Here is an 18,602-nt window from a genome sequence, read left to right as displayed (position 1 = left end):
GCATGGTGTACCCTCAGGTCAAAGGAAGCAGCTTGGTTGTAGCGTTAGCACTAGCTGCCTTTTGAGGGGTGATAAGAAACGAGATCACAGAGTTAGATAGGGACAGGGCATGAATGACGCTTTATGCTATGCCAAGTGTTTACGCTGTCCTGGAAGTGATGGGAACCCTAGTGTAGGGTTTTAAGCCAGAGAAGGTATCATCAGATTTGTGTTTCAGAAAGTCACTGTGGTGTATTGTAGAAGAGATACCACTTAGGAGGCTGTTGAAATAGCTGGAGGCCTGAACTAAGGTGCAGGCCGTGAAGATTTATTAGTAGGGTTGAGTGGGAGAGACTTTTTTGTTGTTGTTGTTGTTGTTTTTGTTTGTTTGTTTTGTTTTTTTGAGACGGAGTCTTGCTCTGTCACCAGGCTGGAGTGCAGTGGCGCGATCTCGGCTCACTGCAACCTCCACCTCCCAGGTTCAAGCGATTCTCCTGCCTCAGCCTCCCAAGTAGCTGGGACTACAGGCATGTGCCACCACGCCCGGCTAATTTTTGTATTTTTAGTAGAGATGGGGTTTCACCATGTTAGCCAGGATGGTCTCGATCTCCTGACCTCATGATCCACCCACCCTGGCCTCTCAAAGTGCAGGGGATTACAGGCATGAGCCACTGTGCCTGGCTGGAGAGACCTTGTTAAGGTAGGATTGAGATAATACCTTGATTTATCAAGAATTGGGAGATTAGGAAGAGAAACCAGAACAGGGCTGGCAAAAAGTATTTTATCCATTATGTCAACTCTAATTAATTAATCAGTAGTTAAATACTGGAAGGTGGGAAAAACTAGCTCCTTGGTTTTCACTCTGTTCCTTTGGGAGCCTCGGGGTCTAAATGTTCCCTTCCCCATCCTGTGTTGCTCCTAGTGCTTTTGAACTCTTGTATTTTTTACCTAATAGTGGTAAATGACAAAAACAAGTAAAGGAACAGCTTTATAAGTTTGAAGTCTTGAGCTGATATTGCTAAACTTGCTATTTTTGATGAGAAAGATAAAGGCTGTTCTGTAAGACTCATACTAAGTTTCTCTTCTTCTTAGAAAAAGAGTTGAAAAGAATTTTTCCCCACACTCCAAGCAACGGACACCAGTGGGGTGTCCTCTAATTCAGTTCCAACATTATCTACCTGGAGATAGTATCAGATCAGTGTCAGATCCCACAGGTTGAGGGCTTAGTCCCCAAGACTACCCCACCACCACACCAGTCACAAGTCCAGGCCTCTGGTACTTCTCACTGATCGGCTTCAAGTTGGGGTTCCCATGACCCCCTCTTTGGGTTCAGTTAATTTGCCGGAGCAACTCACAGAACTCAGGGAAACTCTTACCTACATTTACTGGTTTATTATAAGGGATATTGCAAAGGATACAGATGAAGACACGTTTAGGGCAAGGTATGGGAGAAAGGGTGCGCCACCCTCCAGGAACCTCCCTGTGCTTAGCTGTCCAGAAGCTCCCTGAATCCTCTTCTCAGTTTTTTTGAAGCTTTATAATCTTGGCATCCCTTTTCCCAGGGTATAGGGTGGGACTGTCTCATAGAGGGTCTTAAGACCCACAATCAGAAAGGCAGGAGATGATTAGATTCCTGCCTTGGGTCAGGTGAAAGGAGGGCAGGAGATTCTGTTTCCTGAGGCCTAACACACCCATGATTATAATGAAAGACTATAACAAGGTCTTTAGAAGTTATGAACCAGGAACTGTAGACGGAAAGCAATATATATCATAACACTGCAGTGATCAAGTAGATAGATGATTCTCCCCTATCATGTCTTGGAAGATGTGAGGTGTGTGATTAAAAAAGTGAGTGTGGAAACGGGATAGGACCGAAGGTACAGAATTGTAGGGATGACATGAGGGATGAGGAAAATTGAGTACACTTTACAAATATTATGAATGTAATGTTTGATATAGGTCGTGCCCTATCGATGAGGAAATTGATCTATAACTGACTCCAAAAGGTGAGTTAACTTGCCCAAAGTCAAACAGGTAATAAACAATAATGTTAGGATTTAAACTTGCATCTGCTGATTCCAAAGCCCATGCTTATTCTGTTTACACCACGAGGCCTTCCCAAACCAAAACAAAAAGTCCCCCTACTATTTTTTTTTTTTCCGAGACGGAGTCTCAGTCTGTCGCCCAGGTTGGAGTGCAGTGGCGCCATCTTGGCTCACTGTAAGCTCCACCTCCCGGGTTCACGCCATTGTCTTGCCTCAGCCTCTTGAATAGCTGGGACTACAGGTGCCCGCCACCACACCCAGCTAATTTTTTTTGTATTTTTGGTAGAGACGGTGTTTCACTGTGTTAGCCAGGATGGTCTCAATCTCCTGACCTTGTGATCCACCCGCCTCAGCCTCCCAAAGTGCTGGGATTACAGGCATGAGCCACCGCACCTGGCCTACTATTTCTATAGTACTTAATAGCTTGTAAAGCATGTATACGTTATTATTATTATTTTCTGATAATAACCAGAGAAGGCAAATAGGGCAGTTATTACCATCTCTTTTTTCACAAGTAAGGAAACTTTACGGATGGGTTTATTTAGTAGATACTTACTCAGTTCTTAGTGGAAAGAGATGTGGAAAGAAAAAATGCATAGATCATGATCACATGGCTAGGCTAGTTAGTAACAGAGCAGAGCTAGATCCCAGTCTTCTTACTTCTAACCCAGTCCTTATTCTACAAATGCATCCTGCTGCCATCCTTTTTCCTGTCCTTGTGGATTATACCATGTATTGATTCTGGAAAGACTAGCAGGAATACGAGCATGGAGTAGGATGTCAAATGCTGAGAGGCGATAGCAAAGAAGGGGAGAGGGGAACAGGGCAGGAATCCCAAGAATAGGAATAGAAGGGAGAAAAGGGGATTGTTTTGGTCACCTGACTAAAGCATTATTTTCTCATGTAAGAGATATATCTTGTTTAGCGACCACTGACAGGAAGATTTAGATCTACAAAAATAATTTACTTTGCAAAGTAATTTTTCATTTAAAAATATTTAGAATTAATTTTACATTGTTTTAGAAAAAACAGAACTTGAAGTAACAAGTTTTCAAGAACATGTGAAATGAAAAATACCATATTCATTATATTGTTTAATATAATGTTGATTATATTAAAAATTATCTCATTCTTAAGTAAAATATACATTCTCCTTTATTGATAACATATTTTATATTTTTTATATTGTACCAAGTATCATGCCTGGTACATAAGGGCTTGATAAACAAAGTGTTAATTTCTGGTCATAAAGAGATGTTTTAGGCAAATTGGGGAGGTGGATAATTCGTTATTTTTCCAGAGACCGTGTCTATGCCTCTCACTTTGCTTTCGGCCATTGCTGATTGATCTCAGGATTAAGAAATCAGATGTAAGATGGGCTGACTAGATTGTTTTCTGGAAAACTGGAAACCCAAAGGGAGGGAGAATCACTGTACAGTGATGGAAGGTGGTTGGAACCACCGTGTCTTATAGAAGCAGTGCCCTAGGGAGAAATCTGTGAGCTCCTGCTGCTGCAATACTGGAGCTGCTCAATTTCCATGCTTTCTGAGCTTAGTGTTTCAGCTCTTCCTTAGATTATGTGAACTGCTTTAGTGTTCCCTCAGTAAATTACAGCTAATTTAACAGAGTTAGATTCTGTTGCCTGCCATTAAAAGAACTGTAGCTAAACAGTAAATAAATAAAAAGCCACCTGTTGACTGACCACTTTTACTCACTTGAGGACAGATTTCATTACAGAAGTATAGTTTTAGAGCTGAAAGAGATCCTAGCAATTATCTGGTCTCGAGTTTTGAAATTCTCTTAACTATGACTCACAGTTAGGAATACATTTTGCTTCAAGATACACACCTGGTTTACCTAGTTACACATACATTACAGAAACTAAAGTACTTATCCTTGTAACTTTATTTTTTTGAGATTCTATTTGAAAAAAAAATATGGGTTGTGACCAACTAAATTGACTTTATGCATGACCCATGAATGGATTATAAACCCACATTTAAAAAATACTAATGTAGGCTGGGTACAGTGACTCATGCCTATAATCCCAGCACTTTGGGAGGCTGAGTTGGGTGGATCACTTGAGGCCAAGAGTTTGAGACCAGCCTGGACAACATGGCGAAACCCCGTCTTTACTAAACATACAAAAACTAGCCAAGTGGGGTGGCGTACGCCTGTAATCCTAGCTACTTGGGAGGCTGAGGCATGGGAATTGCTTGAACCCAGGAGGCAGAGGTTGCAGTGAGCCAAGGTCATGCCACTGCACTCCAGCCTGGGCGACAGAGGGAGACTGTGTCTCAAAAAAATAAATAAAAATAAATAAATTAATCAAAAATACAAATGTAGTTAAATTGCTTTATCTTACAGAGAAGAGTGGTAAAATGACAGTGTTGATACTGGAAACTAAATACCATACCCATGTTTTTCTTTAAAAATGTATTTTCATTTTCAAATTACCAATAGCATCTATTTGTTTGAAAAGAGCTATGGAAATAATTTGTTGTACGTACTCTTACTTCCTTGAAGTTTGTCTAATCTCTATGGTGTACTGCTGCTGGATTAATTTTCCTGAAATACCACTTTGATATCTAGCTTATTTCCTAATTCAAAACTTTTAATTATTTTATTTGACTTAAAATGCCATATATATTTTGGGTTCAGATGTATGTCCTTTTAAATTTGTCAAATTTTCAGAGCTAGCAACTGTAAGTATGAGGGAAGAAGTTGCTGCAAACTTTGTCCATAAATTAGATAATTCACTTTTGAATAGTGAAAGTTTTATATTCTTTTGTTTGTAATCTTATGTACATAAGAGACAATTCAAAGTAACAAAAGCTAAGATACTTAGGGACTTGTCTGATATTACAGACCTGCCAGCAATAATTTTTATGAATATAGAAGATGAATTAAGCATATATTAACCATGACTTTTCATTTTTTATTTTTATTTATTTATTTATTTTGAGACAGAGTCTCCCTCTGTTGCCCAGGCTGGAGTGCAGTGGTGTGATCTCGGCTCACTGCAACCTCTGCCTCCCAGGTTCAGGTGATTCTCTTGCTTCACCCTCCCAAGTAGCTGGGACTACAAGTGCATGCCACCATGCCCGGCTAGTTTTTTTTGTATTTTTAGTAGAGACGGAGTTTCGCCATGTTAGCCAGGCTGGTCTCGAACTCCTGACCTCACATGATCCGCCTGCCTCAGCCTCCCAAGTGCTCAGATTACAGGTGTGAGCTACCATGTCCGGCCGCATCTTTTAAAAAGATAAAAAGATTTCTATGCATTCACTGCAGATTAATAAATTTAAATAGATGGTGTATTATAAGGTAAGTTAGCGTCAGTGTCTGGGACCCGGCCTATTCTGGAGTAATAATGTTCTCCTAGTTTAAATATCTAAAAAACTAACAGTAGACACACACATATAAATAATTGGAGTGGCTTGGTACGGTGGCTCAGGCCTGTAATCTCAGTACTTTGGGAGACCGAGGTGGGCGGATTGCTGGAGCTCAGGAAGTCAAGGCTACAGTGAGCCATGATCATGCCACTGCACTTCAGCCTGGGCAACAGAGCAAGACTCTGTCTCAAAAAATAAAATAAAATAAAATAAATAAAATATTGGAGCACAAGGTTGAGATGTTTTAATAGGTTTTGTATTAAAACTACGTATTTTTCTGATTTACACAATACAGTGTAGTGCTGTAGAACAGTGGACAGTCACGGCAGTTGTCTGTGGCCATCCATACCCCAGTGAGTGTTGAGCAGATTGATGCCCCAACACTGCCATGATATGGAACCATTTTTGCAATTTGTTAGGTTATAGCAGTGAAGCAGATTATTTTTAATTAATGTCAGTGATGTGATTTAGTGAAATAAAATAGGTGGTCATTAAAACAAAAACTTTAGTAACTGTTATTTGGTTGCTTGCTTGTTTTCCGGTAACTGCATAAATGAGCTTCTGTAATAGAAAAAAAAAAAATCTTTACAATGCTGAGATTCCTTCTCAGCCTGTACTGTTCCATGTTTGAAAAGAGTGTTAGAATGAGCTGTGTTACAAAGTGCACTGTGTTACAAGCTGTCCTAAGGGCCCGTCTTTTCAGGAAGTTCTTTTGCTATACTTGGAGGATCGTGAGAATACTGATTATTGTTTTCCTGAAGCTAAAACTATTAGTTTGTGGTTAGCAAACAAGTAAACAAATATTAAAAAGGTAACTAGAGAGTGGTGAAAGCTATGAAGAAAGTAAAAGCAGGATAATACAAGTGATCTGAAGGAATCATGTGTTATTTTATTATAGTTAGAGTGGCTAGGAGCAGTCTTATACAGGAGATTATGTTTGAGCAGAGATTTGAAAGATGAGGAGCCATTTAGGCAAAGATCAGAGGCTAGCGCATTGCTGACGGAGGGAATAAATACGAAGACCCTGAGTTAGTATATAATTCACAAAATAAATAAACTTCATGGCTGGATGATAAAGGTCCTACTAAGAATTTCCTGGAGGGAACATCTTCAGGAATTTGAAAGTGTAGAGTCACATTTATTTACCATATAATATGTGTGATAGGAAGTACTTGACTCATTCAATAAGTACTTGTTGGTTACGGGATGTAGTAATGAGAAGACAGACCAAGCCCCTGCTTTCATGGAGCTACTATTTTAGCAGTAAAGATGACCAGAAAACAATTAGACAAATTGTAACAATTTCAGGAAATGGTAAATGCTGTGAAAAAAATAAATTAGTAAGGAGCTACAAGGAGTGGAACATGCTCTTTTCATAGGAGGCTGTCAGGGAAGGCCTGTCAACTGAGTTGATATTTGAACTGAGACCTAAATACCTGAAGGAACTGGCAGATGATCTGGAAAAAGAACATTCCAGGCAAAAGAAATAGTAAGCTTACTGGCTCTGATGTAAGAGGAGTTTGGTATGTTTCAGGAACTGAAAGAAGGCCACTGATTTTGGTAGTGAGCAAGATTGATATGGAGAGTGATAAGAGATCTGGTTAGAGAAAAAGATTGTAGCCAAAGCAAGTAAAGCTCTGTAAGCCAGATTTTATTGTGAATGTGCAAGGATGTCACTGGAGGATTTTAAGGAGGACAATGAGTTGATCTGGTTTACTTTTTTTCAGAATCATTAAATGCCATAATAATAATTTTGGTAAAATAGAAAAGCTTCCTTTTTCATGAATATCTGGGGTTTTTTTGTTGTTTGTTTTTTGTTTTTTGAGATGGAGTCTCACTCTGTTGCTCAGGCTGGAGTGCAGTGGCGCAATCTCAGCTCACTGCAACCTCCACCTTCCAGGTTCAAGCAGTTCTCCTGCCTCAGTCTCCCAAGTAGCTGGGATTACAGGCGCACGCCACCACACCTGGCCAATTTTTGGATTTTTAGTAGAGATGAGGTTTCACCATGTTGACCCAGGTTGGTCTCGAACTCCTGATCTCAGGTGATCCACCCCACACCGCCCTCGGCCTCCCAAACTGCTGGGATTACAGGCATGAGCCACCATGCCTGGCCAGAATGTTTGTATTTTAATGTAGTAACGTTATAGTAAAACAAAATAATTTGGGAAAAGACTTGATGACAAGTATATAACTTTAGTAAGTACAGAGTGCTATACCAATATAAAATCCCTGTTTCATCAAGGCAAAAGCTTTCAAGGATCTTTAAAAACAACAAAAAAAGAAAAATCACTGTTTCTTGCATGGTGAAGTAGGTAGTCAACATGAGTAATAATAATCCAGATAAGAACTTTCAAAAGCTTCTTTTTTATAGCAAAACATTTTGCCAATCTTATTATTTTTTAAAAAATTGTTTTTGGTGTTGAAAATGCATAGCTTTAGATGTTGTAATCATAGTATTTGGTCAGGGAGCTTGGAAACATTTTAATTGTTCTTCCACCCAGCCTTCAGGTTGCTTTGTGGAGAAATACTTGAGAGAACTAGGCACAGAAAAGGTAAAGCAAGACAAAGAAAACATTTTAGCATTAGCTCAGGTTAGGTTCCAACCCCTGATGCAGAAATCTGTTAGGTGAAACTGGACCAAGTAAAAGGGCTGTTTCTGTCCTGAGCCAGATTGGCCTAGAACCAAGTGTAGTCATAAATGTCCTTTATTTTCCTACGACAACCAAACATGGAACTCATTCTTCCAAAAATAGGGTCAATGGTCATCCTGCCTTCAGAGGGAGAAGAACTTGAGGGTAAGAGAGAGAGAGAAACCTGGGCAGGCTTGTGCACAGGAAGGGCAGGAATAGATAAAGAGTTGACCGGGTGTGGTGTTGGGTGCCTGTAATCCCAGTACTTGAGAGACTGAGGCATGAGAACCACTTGAACCTGGGAGGTGGAGGTTGCAGTGAGCCGAGATTGTGCCACTGCACTCCAGCCTGGGCAACAGAGTAAGACTGTCTTAAAAAAACAAAACAACAACAACAAAAAAACCAGACATTCATGAAAAAGGAAGCTTTTCTATTTTACCAAAACTATTATTATGGCATTTAATGATTCTGAAAAAAAGTAAACCATTGGTGGAAGACTTGGGAGAAGAGTGAGAAAAAAGGAGGAAGGAGAGTCAATGAGAAAGGAAGGAAAAGAAGGAGCTGGAATTGGGAGGAGACAGTTTCCAGACAGGTGCTTGCCTCAAGGCCCCTTATGTGGAAAATCTTCAAAGGAGAGAGAAGGACAAAACACCTCAAGTTTTCTCAGAGCTCCTCTTAATACCTTATTTAATAATCATAAGGAAGAGAGAATGAGAGAAGGATGACCAACCTTTCTCCTGAAGGAGTAGGTCCTGGGCTCATCAACACTGCAGCCATATGGGAAGAGGCAAAGAAAAAGCCATGACTCAGTGCTGACCTTTGACTGCTTTGAATATGCTAACCCTACAAAATGTGGGGCCCAGTCTGTGTTTTGGAGTCATTTATTCTCTTTCCTAGATACGGAATAGAGGGATGGACCCCTTTATTCCTCATGGTGCTTAGAAGAGAGAAGTTATTTCCTTCCCCTTGAGCCATCTTTGTAATGAAAAGGATTTAGACTTTTTCATTTTTTGTCTGTGTAGTAAAGTTGCTTCAGAAAAACAATGAGAAGAAGCATGGTAAAACATCTTGTGAATAACCTCAAAAGAAAGAATATTGCATGTATCTCTAATTGCCTTTTTTTCCTCCCTGATAAATGAGGAGAGATAAATCGTATTGAACAAAGTACTAAAAAGTGCTCAACAACACTTTTATCTCTTTAAGTTTTTCTTTTTCTAACTTCTAGGAGTCATTTTTAGGAAAGATGGATGCCTGTAGATTTCAGCATATTTTTATATAATGGAGCCAAAGTGAAATTTTTCAAGTTCTTAATAGGAAAAAAAGGTGTACTTTACAGTTGTGCCACCCAGCCAAGGCTAACATATATTCTCTATATATGCTATATGTGCATATATTCTATAATATAATCTATATTAAAAAGTGTGATTTTGGAAATAATAAATTAGCTGGGCATGGTGGCAAGTGCCTGTAGTCCCAGCTACTCGGGAGGCTGAGGTGAGAGGATGGCTTGTGCCTGGGAGGTAAAGGCTGCAATGAGCTGTGATTATGCCACTGCACCCAGCCCAGGTTACAGAGCGAGACCCTGACTCCAGAAAAAAATTTGTGAGGCCAGGCACAGTGGCTCACACTTATAATCCCAGCACTTTGGGAGGCTAAGGCCAGAGGATCACTTGAGCTCAGGAGTTCAAGACCAGCCTGGGCAACATAGAACTTGTTAAAGTGTGCTTTTTACAGAATCAAAAAACAATTTTATATAGAATCTTTTTATACAGAATCAACTCCACAAAGAGGGGGCCATAATTGTCATCGTATTCCCAGTGCCTGGTCTAGAGAAGATGTTGAATCATTGAACAAATAAGAGGTATTAGTGAATATTTTAATTAAGAATTAAATATATTTTTTAAGAAAATAAAGTCATTCAGAATTATTACTAAGAGAGTGGTGGAGGTTCTTTGTTTTGTTCCTCCCTTGACATTTGAATAGAGTAAGCAGTAATTATTGAAATACGTATTTATTGAGTTTTGAGAATTAAGTGTTTTGGGGAAGGCTCCTGAATGCCTGGAGTTTATACGATTATCTAACCAAGTGATTAGATGGTTTGTTTTCTACTTTATCATTTTAATATAACAAGTACCTTTATATTTTCAAATACTCATGGGGAAAAGAGTGGACTTTTGGTTTCAGTTAACCAGTGATCATTTGACTTTCCTCTCTACCTTTGCTTTTTGTGTCTAGCTGTGTTGTTTAAAATTTAACAAATAAATTAATCATGTTTAATATATAATACCTGCATTTTTACCAGTTTTTTTCATGAAGTGAAGCATGATTGAGATATAAATACTGTAGATCTATTTAATACCAATGATATATTTTAGAAACTAAATCCAGCTACAGTAGATTTAGGATGTTCCTCATTTTTTTCATTATATATTAATAGTTGGATTGTATTGATCTAGAAATCTTTTAATTATATGTTAATTCAGAATTTTATTGGGTTGGGTCCAAACCATTTTTTTGCAAGAGCAGTTAAAATCCAAAGAATAGCTATGACCTACGGCTCTTGGTGTGGGGCCTCTGGCACAAGATGATGAATGAGGCCAATCAGATTCTTTGCCTCAGAAACCTGAACAAATCGTGGAAGGAATTTGCTTATTAGCAAATTGGGAAATTAAGCAGAGTCATGAAGTAGAGTTAGGGCTGGAGGAGCTGTGAGAAACCATGGAGTTAACGCTGGGGAGGGTGCCTGGAAAAGCTTCATAACCATTTTTCCATTTTAATGAATATAGGTCTATACCGTGATTTTTGAAGGCTGCACAATGTTCTGTGGTATGAAAAGTACCACAATTTATTTGCCTCAATCCCTTGTTGATGAGTGTTTAGGACCTCCCCACACCAAAGGGTTTTTAATCACAACAATGACACCATCAGAGTTCAATTTTTAAAAGATAGAAAAGACTGTGTAACCTAGACTAAGCAAACTAGGTATATATTGTAGTGACTTTTACTCTCATAGGAAAAAGAGGAGAGAAAGGAATTGGAGTCAGGAAAATGGCCATGGTAGAGTGCAGAGATAATGCATTCAGTTTGGGACAAGTTTAGGATGCCTTCAGGACACCCAGGAAAAGATAACCAGGGAGGTATGGGCTTGAGATAGAGATTTGGGAAACAGCTGAGAGTAGTAGTTATTTGAAGTCATGGAAATTGTGATGCCCAGGGAGGGCATGTTTTAAAGTGAAAAGAGAAGGTCAGGGATAGAACTGTTAGAAGACAAATATTTAACTAATGTGCAGAAAATATTGTGGAGGATAGTCAAAGGTGTAGGATATAGAATTGAACAACTCTGGGTAACATCTGAAACTTCTTGTTCTATGAAATGCCTATTTTTTTTCTGATTTTTTTTCCATTTTGCTGGTTGATCATGTTTTTGGTCTTATATCTCAGATTGGGAAAATATTTTAACAATGTGTTTAATAACTAGAATATCAGGATATGTTAAGAGTGATCTTATAGATTTTTCATAATTTTGAAATAAAAATGGAAAATTCTTTAAACTTTTTAAAAATAATGAGGCAGACAGGTTCAGAAATTATTTGGCTATTTTGACATTTTATCATTTGTAATAAATACTATGCATAGGTACCGTGTGTCTATAATAAGCCTTTTCTTCTTATTAATAGAGTTTATGCCATACCATTAGTTTCCTTGTCACTAAAAGAATATATGAATATTTTTCAAGAAAGCCTGAAAACGCAAAGAAACTAGTTTTTTTGTCTTTATTTTGTTAAATAGCATTATTTATTGAATTGTTAATGTTTAGAATTTAGATTTAAATACTGTCAGTGATTTATTACGAATTAGTGTTTTAAAGGATCCATATATGACATGCTCTACCAAAATTACAGAGGTCGATGTTTTATGGGGCAGTACTTGTCAACTCTTTGAAAAGCTGGTGCTGGTAAGGTGTTGTCAGCTGATAGAGTTAAAAAAACTTAACAGTCTTTTGTAACCCTTCAGCAGTAAAGATTGACAACTTTATTGTGGGTAGGAGCATTTAGTGAGAATTATGACACCCTGTTAATTTTGCTTAATTTGGGGGCAAGGAAAACACCTGCTTTGTGGTTGACTAGCATCCCTTCTAGCATACTTGTTCATATATTCAAACTTATTTCAAGTAAGTATAAGTTCTGGTACCCACCAGATCTACAATTCCTGATAGCTACACTTTCTGTGCTCTGGCCATATCTGTTTGTAGAGGCAGTGAGGTGTGGGTTAGGTAATGTTTGGTCTCTTAGTTCCACCTCTAAGGCCTGCTAATGTGGTAGTTGCTTGCCAGCAGCATAGGTCTGAAAATGGGTGACTTCTAGATACTTGGTAGGTTGGAGGAAAGGTGTTACTACTTCTTACTGTGCTGTTTGAGTATTTGCCATAGATGTTTACGTTCAAATCTTGTGAAACCCCCTGCTGTTTCTCAACTGTAAGTTGTCTTTGTAGTTTATAAAAACCTGGGATGGCTACTTAACGAGGTAGATATCATGACTTTTTCTTTTCTCTTTCTCATACATAGTGCTTGGGAAATGAAGCCTGACTGAGTGGTAGAAGTAAATGGGGGAACAGTTACGATTATGTCAAAACCTTGTGTGGTTCAGTTTCGTTTTCTTCTAATAAAACTAGTGCCGTGAGGCACATTTTTTTATACACACCCAGCTGAAAGAAATGTGCTGACAAACTTTTTTTCAGGGAATTTTTTGAGTGTTAATTGGAGCTTTTACTGATGGTTATTTTTATATGATAAAGTATATTTCAGTGAATTTAATGTAACTTGTTTTAGATTTTTAGATTTGAAGCACAGTTTTTGGCTCAGGACCAAATATGCCTGGAAGACTTTCAAATCTGGAAAGCTATAAAACACAAACATACTTTGAAGTATGGCATGTGTGACTGTTTAAAATATACTAGGAATGTCTTTATTGGTTAGCAAATGAAAGAACATAGCTATCATTTTTATATTGTTGGCATAGGGTAGCAGCAATTATGTTGAGTGGTGGTGGACAGGCCTGAGCTGCCTTATATAAATTATCATAAAAATAAGTTTGCCCAGGTCGCTATGGTTAGGACATTTGAAAAATACATATGTTCTGTACTTAAATCTTGATTTATTGAATATAATCGTCTAGTGGGTTTTTTCATAAAGCCTATGTTGTATACTGTTTTTTTGTTGTTTGTTTGTTTTTGTTTTTTTTGAGACAGGGTCTCACTCTGTCACTCAGCTTGAAGTGCAGTGGCATCATCTCGGCTCACTGTATCTTCAACCTCCCGGGCTCAGGTGATCCTCCTACCTCAGCCTCCCAAGTAGAGATTACAGGCATGCTCACTATACCTGGCTAATTTTTTTGTATTTTTTGTAGAGACAGGGTTTTGCCATGTTGCCCTGGCTGGTTTCGAACTCTTGAGCTCAAGCGATCCTCCTGCCTCGGCCTCCCAAATTAATAGGATTGCAGGTGTGAACCACTGCGTGTAATCTCATGATTACATTATGTATACTCTTGATAGTTACTGTTTTTTTCCTGCTTACATGTCTTTGATGGCTCATTGGCAACTCCATTATTAGTGAACCAGGCACATGAAGAAATTTCCTAATTTATTTCCTTTAAGTATTAATTGATATAACATTTTGGAGGAAAAAACATAAAAATAAATGATTACAGTGAAGTTTGAAGATTATCTTCAGATTTTATTCATTATTGTAATAAAGTGATTCTGTAGGCTAACCTGATAGCCATACAGTGACTGTATAATGCCTTAAGTAATAAAAACACTAAAAATCTTTAGAGCATTGGGAAATTTTTAGAGCAGTTTGATATACATCTCATTTGATGCCGTGTGTGGTAAGAAATGAAGTATTATCCCACATTTAACAGATGAAGATGAGGCTGAGTGAAGTCCATTGATGTCCTAAGGTCAGAACTTTCTTTTTTAAAAAATCAACTTTACTAAGGCATAATTTACATAAAATGTACCAATTTAAAGTAATTTGGACAGTTTTGACAAAGGTATGCACTCTTGTAAATACCACTCCAGTTGAGATATAGAACATAATCACCCCCCAAAATTCCCTTGTGCCTTTTTGCAGTCAGCCCGCAGCCCCACCCCACTTCAGGCATTCATTAATCTCAGTTCTGTCATTGTAGATTAATTTTTGCCTGTTCTAGAATTTCATATAGATGAAAGCAAACTGCACGAACTGTTTTTTTACTAGATTCTTTTGCTCATATTTTTTAGATTCATCTATGTTGCTATGGGTAGTTTATTCCTTTTTATTGCTGAATATTCCATTCTGTGAATACCACAATTTGCTTATTCATTTACTTGCTGATGGACTTTGATGCTGTTTCCAGTTTTGGTGTGTTAGAAATAAAGCAACTATGATTTGTATTTAGACATGTATTTTCATTTCTCTCTCTCTTTTTTTTTTTTTTTTTTTTGAGACAGGGTCTCACTCTGTCATCCAGGCTAGAGTACAGTGGCACTGGCTTGATCACGGGCTCAACCTCCTGGGCTCAGGTGATTCTCCCACCTCTGCCTCCCAAGTAGCATGTACTACCATGCCCAGCTAATTTTTTGTAGACATAGGGTTTCACTATGTTGCCCAGCCTGGTCTGGAACTCGGAATCAAGCGATTCGCCTGCCTCGGCCTCCCAAAGTACTGGATTACAGGCCTGAGCCACTGCACCCGACCTTATTTTCATATCTCTTGGTGGGCCACATGTATGTTTGACTATTAAGCTATCAAGCAATTTTCCAAAGTGGTTGTACTTTCTATTTCACCACCAGCAATGTATGAGGGTTCCATTTGCTCCACTTCTTTGCCAATACTTTTGGTATTGTCAGTCTTAATTGTAGAAATTCTAGTGTGAATTAGATTCTCCTTGTGGTTTTATTTTGCATTTCCCTGAGGACTGATAGAATTTAATGTTTTTTGTATGCTTACTGGTCATTCATACATCTTTTATGAAATGTCTGTTCAAATCTTTTTCTCAATGTCTTATTGGGGTTTTTATTTTCTTATTACTGTAGGAGTTCCTTATCCTGAATACAAGTCCTTTGACAAATACATGCATTGCAGATACTGTCTCCTAGTTTGTGGTTCACATTTTATTTTCTTTTCTATTTTTGAGACAAGGCCTTGCTCTGTTGTCCAGGCTGGAGTGCAGTGGCATGATCATGACTCACTGCAGCCTCGACTTCCTAGCCTCAATCAATCCTCCCTCTTCAGCCTCCTAAGTAGCTGGGACTATAGGCGATTGCCACCAAACCTGGCTAATTAAAAAAAAAATTTTTTTTTGTAGAAACGGCCTCACTGTGTTGCCCAGATAGTTTTGAACTCCTGGGCTCAAGTAGTCCTCCTGCCTTGGCCTCCCAAAGTGCCGGGATTACAGGTATGACCACCATGCCCAGCCTGCATTTCATTTTCTTTGTGGTGTCTTTCAAGGAATTTTAAATTTTGATGAAAACCAGTTTACAATTTTTTTCTTTTATAGTTAGTGCTTTTATGTCATAAGAAATCTTTCCTTGCCTAATTATGATTGTAAAGATTTTTTTCCCCTATGTTTTCTTCTCAAAGTTTACAGTTTTAGCTTTTTCATTTAGAACTATGATTCATTTTGGATCAGTTTTTTTGTATAGTGTGGTTGAGGTTCATTTTACCCTTTTTTTTTTTTTAACAAGATTATCTAGTTGTTCCAGTAGTATTTATTGAAGACTGTTGTCTCCCCATTGACTGACGTTGACACCTGTGTCTCTTCCATTGATTTAGATGTCTATTAGGCCGTGCCACACAGTCTTGACTAATGTAGCTTCATAATAAGTCTTGAAACTTGTTAGTGTAAGCCATCCAGCTTTGTTGTTTTTTATCAAAATTGTTGTAGTTATTCTAGGTTCTTTGCATTTCCATATAAATTTTAGAATCAACTTGTCAATTTCTATTAAAAAAAAAAGCTTGCTAGGATTTAGATTGGAATTGTGTTGAATCTATAGACCATTTTGGGAAGAATTGATAGTTTAACAATTTTTGTCTTCCAGTGAAAACATGGTTTCTCTTCTTATTTAAGTATTCTTTAATTTATTTCGGCAGTGTTTTATAGTTTTTAGCATATGAGATTCATACGTACTTTGTTGAATCTTTCATATTTTTTATTTGGAATTGCATTTCAGATTTAATTCTTAAATTGTTTATTGCTAATATATAGAAATACAATTGAATTTTGAACATTTTTTTTATCCTGTGACCTTGCTGTATACATTTATTCCTAGTATGTTTTTGTGGATTTGTCAGAACTTTCAACCTAAACAATCATGTTGTCTGTGAATAAACACAGGTTTACTTCTTCCTTTCCACTATGTATGTGATCTGCTCCCCGCTTCTTATTGCACTGCCAAACACTAACAGGTAATGTTGAGTAAAAGTGGTGAGACCAGACATTTTTGTCTTATTCCTCATCTTATCAGGAATCTGTTGAGTTTCCCTTGTTAAATGTGATATTATCTGTAGGATTTTTGAAGATGTTCTTTTTCGGGTTAAGGGAGTTCCTTTCTGTTCCAAGTTTGCTAAGAAATATATGTATGTTTATGTTTTTAAAATCATGAATAAGTGCTGTATTTTGCAAATGCTTTTTCTGCCTCTATTAAGATAATCATATGGCTTTTCTCATTTATCCTGTTAATAGGTGAGTTACATTGATTTTCAAATATTAAACTAGTCTTGAATTCCTGGAGTTAAACTCAGTTGGTCACGGTAAATTATCTCTTTTATATATTGTTAGGTTTAATTTGTTAATATTTTCTCAAGGGTGTTTTACAGCCATGTTCGTGAGAGATATTTTTCTTCTCATTTCTTTGTCTTGTGTTAGCATCAGGGTAATACTGTCTTTATATAATGAGTTGCAAAGTGTTCCCTACTCCACTATTTTCTGAAAGACTTCACTTAGGATTTCTGTAATTTCTTCCTTAAATGTTGGGCAGAATTCACTAGGTATGCCACCGGGGCTTGATGTTTTCTTTTTTTTTCTTTTGGTTTTTTTTTTTGAGGTGGAGTCTCACTCTGTGCCCAGGCTGGAGTGCAGTGGCGTGATCTTGGCTCACTGCAACCTCTGCCTCCCAGGTTCAAGCGATTCTCCTATCTCAGCCTCCGAAGTAGCTGAGATTACAGGTGCCCCCCCACCACACCCGGGTAATTTTTGTATTTTTAGTAGAGATGGGGTTTCGCCATGTTTGCCAGGCTGATCTCGAACTCCTGACCTCAAGCAGTCCATCTGCCTCGGCCTCCCAAAGTGCTGGGATTATAGGCGTGAGCCACGCACCTGGCTGATATTTTCTTTTTTTTGAGACAGAGTCTTGTTCCGTTGTCCAGGCTGGAGTTCAGTGGCGTGATCTTGGCTCACTGCAACCTCTGCCTCCTAGGTTCAAGTGATTCTTGTGCCTCAGCTTCCTAAGTAGCTGAGATTAAAGGCATGTGCCCCTACTCCTGGCTAATTTTTTGTACTTTTAGTAGAGAAGGGGCTTCACCATGTTCGTCAGGCTGGTCTCAAACTCCTGACCGCAAATGATCCGCCCGCCTTGGCCTCCCAAAGTGCTGGGATTACAGGCGTGAGCCACTGCACCCAGCCAATTTTGGTTATTTTATATCTTTTAAGACATTTGTCCATTTCATCTAAATATGTCAATTTATTGGCATTAAGTTGGTTATAATACTCCCTTATTATCTTTTTAATATCTATAGAACCTGTAGTGATATCCCTTTTTACTTTCCTGGTGTTATTAATATGTATGGAGGTTTATCAATTCTGTTATCTTTTCTAAAAACCAGCTCTTTGTTTCAGTTTTTTAAACTAATTTTTGCTTGTTTTCTGTTTCACTGATTTCTGTTCTTTATTATTTCTTTTCTTTTTCTTATTTTGGCTTTTTAAAAAAATCTAGCTTCTTAAGATGTACTCTTAGGTTATTAATTTTAAAGCTTTCTTCTTTTCTGATACAAACACTTAAAGCCATAAATTGCTTTCTTTTTTTTTTTTTTTTTTTGATGGAGTCTTGCTCTGTCGCCCAGGCTGGAGTGCAGTGGCGCAATCTCAGCTCGCTGCAGCCTCCGCCTCCCGGGTTCAAGCGTTTCTCCTTCCTCAGCCTCCTGAGTAGCTGGAATTATAGGCGCCCGCCACCATGCCCAGCTGATGTTTGTATTTTTAGTAGAGACGAGATTTTGCCATGTTGGCCAGGCTGGTCTCGAACTCGACCTCAGGTGATCCACCAACCTCGGCCTTTTAAAGTGCTGGGATTACAGGCATGAGCCACTGCGCCCAGCCTAAGCAACAGATTTTCGATGTAGATGAAATAGCCTTCCTTTGGAAGAGGGTGCCATATAGGACTTGCATAGCTAGAGAGGAGAAGTCAGTGTCTGGCTTCAGTGCTTCAAAGGATAGGTTGACTGTTTTGTTATGGGCTATGCGGGCTAATGTAGCTGGTGACTTTAGATTGAAGCCAGTGCTCGTTTACCGTTCTGAAAATCC

The 18,602-nt window shown here is 38.3% G+C and overlaps 1 protein-coding gene across 10 annotated transcripts in view; it reads left to right on the top strand.

Annotated features, from left to right (window-relative positions):
• CAMSAP2 (calmodulin regulated spectrin associated protein family member 2) overlaps positions 1 to 18,602 on the top strand; it is a 124,524-nt gene that overhangs the window by 29,294 nt on the left and 76,628 nt on the right. For 4 of the 10 annotated variants that reach the window (XM_063725995.1, XM_063725987.1, XM_063725990.1 and 1 more), the window contains exon 3: positions 15,393 to 15,482. The exons of the other annotated variants lie outside the window; for them this stretch is intronic. In XM_063725995.1, the coding sequence (XP_063582065.1) occupies positions 15,393 to 15,482 (90 nt within the window). The remainder of the gene's footprint in view (positions 1 to 15,392; positions 15,483 to 18,602) is intronic. 10 annotated transcript variants of the gene reach the window in all.

Source organism: Pongo abelii, chromosome 1 (assembly GCF_028885655.2).
Source record: "Pongo abelii isolate AG06213 chromosome 1, NHGRI_mPonAbe1-v2.0_pri, whole genome shotgun sequence".
Classification (NCBI taxonomy): Eukaryota; Metazoa; Chordata; class Mammalia; order Primates; family Hominidae; genus Pongo; species Pongo abelii.
This window is presented reverse-complemented; position numbering and strand designations above follow the sequence as displayed.